This window comes from Nylanderia fulva, unplaced genomic scaffold (assembly GCF_048542155.1).
Source record: "Nylanderia fulva isolate GAGA-0341 unplaced genomic scaffold, ASM4854215v1 Scaffold209, whole genome shotgun sequence".
Lineage (NCBI taxonomy): Eukaryota > Metazoa > Arthropoda > Insecta > Hymenoptera > Formicidae > Nylanderia > Nylanderia fulva.
Window position 1 is genome coordinate 123,991 of NW_028190274.1, and position 3,346 is coordinate 127,336.

The following is a 3,346-nucleotide window of genomic DNA, read 5'->3' on the forward strand; positions in this document are numbered from 1 at the left end:
GCCGCTCATCCTTTGAATGATTATTCAATGATTAAATCAAATCGTTCTATAACTACTACCATAAGTCCCACGTATTTGCTGTATCATCTTCGAAATGCTTGTCGTGTCAATCCTCTTATTTGTTATCGCAATGCGCTCAATTTAAGTTTCTTTCAGCGGAACAGCGACGTACTTTGATGAAACAACATCGTTGCTGCTTTAATTGTTTACGACCGGGACATCTACCGTGCGACTGTTCATATCAAGGACGTTGTATACGCTGCCGACGTAGGTACCATTCGCTGCTTCATTATGAGAATGATAATGATCAGGATACCGGTAAGATGACTACCAGTCCGAATAAATCAACGTCGACTGAGACATCAGTGAGTGAAACTACTGCTATTAGTCAAGCGTTAAGGGTTTTTGTTCCTAAGAACTACGAAAAATCAAATTCTATTCTTCTTGCTACGGCTCGCGTGTCAGTAATTTCTGAAAATGGTCGTTCACTCAGCATTCGTGCCTTGATTGATCCTGGCTCGGAAGCCACTTTTGTCACCGAAAGAGTAGTACAACTACTTAAAGCAAAACGTAAGAGAACTCATGTAGAGGTCTTTGGATTGGAAGGTCAGTCAACGGGATTTGCAAATTACATTGTTTATTTACATTTAAATTCATGCAACAGGCAGGAATCTTTACCCGTCCATGCCTTAGTTTTTTCTAAACTAACTTTGTATCAACCTGTTCAGTCAATGTGTAATCAACACGTTCATTTGCAGGGATTGCAATTAGCGGATCCAGATCCTACTAACCGAGAGCCTATTGATTTGTTGATTGGCGCTGATTTGTATGGCTTGATCTTATTGGAGGGCCTACGAAGAGGGCCTAGGGACTCTCCTGTAGCACAACAAACGATCTTTGGATGGATATTGTTTGGAACTCTTTCGGAGAATCGATCCGTTCATCACATTAGTGTAGCGAGCCTACATTGTGCCGCGTCTTCTGAAATCCACTCATGCTTAAAACGTTTTTGGGAGATCGAAGAAACTCCTGTTGTTCACACGATATTATCGGAGGAGGAGAAGCAATGTGAAAAACATTTTTCTTCCACTTATTCTCGATTGTCCAACGGACGATATATAGTACGTCTGCCATTTAAGAGCAGTCTTCCAATTGATATTGGTGAATCCTATACAACTGCTGCTAAATCACTGGAAAAATTAGAACGACGTTTAGCACGAAATACTCAATTGAGTTTGTCATATCATGAATTCTTAAACGACTATGAGACGCTAAGTCATATGATTCCTATTAAATCCCATGAGATGCCATTACGTCCTTCTCTATATATTCCGCATCATTCAGTCTTAAAAGAATCCAGCAGTACTTCGCCGTTGCGAGTAGTTTTTAATGCTTCTAGCTCTACTTCCAATGGGACATCGCTCAATGATCATCTCTTGCCTGGCTCTAAGCTTCAGAATGATCTTCCCTCAATAATAATGCGTTGGCGCACACATCGTTTGATATTTACCGCCGACATTGCAAAAATGTTTCGGCAAATACTCGTACATTCGAATGACGCTGATTACCAAAGGATTCTCTGGCGATCGAAAACGGACAAACCCGTCGATCATTATCGATTGTTAACCGTTACTTACGGAACCGCTTCGGCGCCATTTTTCGCTATGAGGGTATTACATCAATTGTCTCAGGATGAGGGAGATGATTATCCTCTTGCCAGAACGGTGATGAAAAATTCCATCTATGTAGATGATGTTTTATTCGGAGCGGACGACGTCACCTCCATTCTGGAGATTCGACGTTAACTAATTTGTTTATTAGAGAAGGGAGGATTTCATTTGAGAAAATGGGCGTCAAATTATGACGAACTACTAAATAATATTCCTATTTCAGATCGTATTAAATTAGATAATATGCCGTTGGAAGAGGAATCATCCGTGAAGGTGCTAGGTATCAATTGGAACCTCAAAACAGATTGTTTTAATTTTAATACACGAGTTACTGGAATTGAACGTTTGACTAAACGTACTGTGCTATCCATTATAGCTCGCTTTTACGATCCATTAGGATGGATTACTCCTGTGATAATAACTGCTAAGATTTTTATGCAAGAGCTTTGGATTAGACAGGTTGAGTGGGACGCACCTCTCGTTAACGACCTTGCGGAACGGTGGTCTTTCTTCTGTCAAAATCTAGATTGTATTAAAGCGCTTTCAATACCACGTTGGACGCAACAAGTTCCCCTTTCTGAATGTGAATTGCACGGATTTGCAGACGTCTCTAACCGCGCTTACGCTGCGGTTATTTATCTTCGTACTTCTTTATTAGAATCCTGTAGCGTGACACTTCTTGTAGCTAAATCTAAGATTGCTCCCATTAAAACAATTAGCATACCTCGATTAGAATTATGCGCTGCGGTTCTACTAAAAATTAATGGAATATGTGCAAGGAATTTTAGGCTTGCAAATTCCTTGTTATTGCTGGTCAGACTCTATGGTTACTCTTGCTTGGATTAAACAACATCCTTCTCATTGGAAGCCATTTGTGGCAAACAGAACTTCGGAAATACAAACGCGTCTTCCGTCCGCACAATGGAAGCATGTTGACACTAAAAATAATCCAGCTGACTGTGCATCACGAGGCATCTTGGCAAAGGAATTACTTAGACACCCTTTATGGTGAAAAGGCCCGCCTTGGTTACACAATCATACCACTACCTGGCCAGCTCAACCCACGGTATTAACTTTAGACGTCGCGGCGGAGCAACGCTCCGTTCCTGTGCATTTAGTTCAAAGGACAAATCTAGAATGGGAGTTACCTCAACAATTTTTATCTTGGCCGAAACTACTTAAAGTTATCGCTTATTGTATCTTATTTAAGAATTGTCTGAAGCATAGAATAGCAAGCGTTAAGGACACTTCTTTGTTAAGTGAAAACTCTTCTCTGACAACATTCGAAGAGCCAGGGAATTTTGGATTGCTTATGTCCAAGGTGTTCATTTTCAGTCCGAAATTAGAGCTGTTAGATTACGTCAAGGGTTGTCCAAGTCGAGTAAATTGAAAAATTTGAGTCCATTTCTGGATTCCCAAGGTCTATTAAGAGTTGGTGGTCGATTACATCACTCCATGTTGTCGTATAATGAGAAGCATCCTATAATACTCCCTCGTCACCGTATTTCAGAACTCATAGTTGATCACGCTTATAAGCAAGCCCTGCATGGGGGATCGCAGTTAACATTACGAGTTCTAAGACAAAATTTTTGGATCCTACAAGCACTGTAATATTGTTAAACATCACATCTATCAATGTGTCAAATGCGCGCGACAAAAGGCATTACCTATTGAGC

The 3,346-nt window shown here is 40.6% G+C and overlaps 1 protein-coding gene across 1 annotated transcript; it reads left to right on the plus strand.

The window, feature by feature from the left end:
• Positions 1-323: 323 nt before the first annotated feature.
• On the plus strand, positions 324-1,805 carry LOC114945397 (uncharacterized). Its single transcript, XM_029321632.2, has one exon. The coding sequence runs from the start codon at positions 324-326 to the stop codon at positions 1,803-1,805; it is 1,482 nt and encodes a 493-aa protein (XP_029177465.2).
• Positions 1,806-3,346: the final 1,541 nt, after the last annotated feature.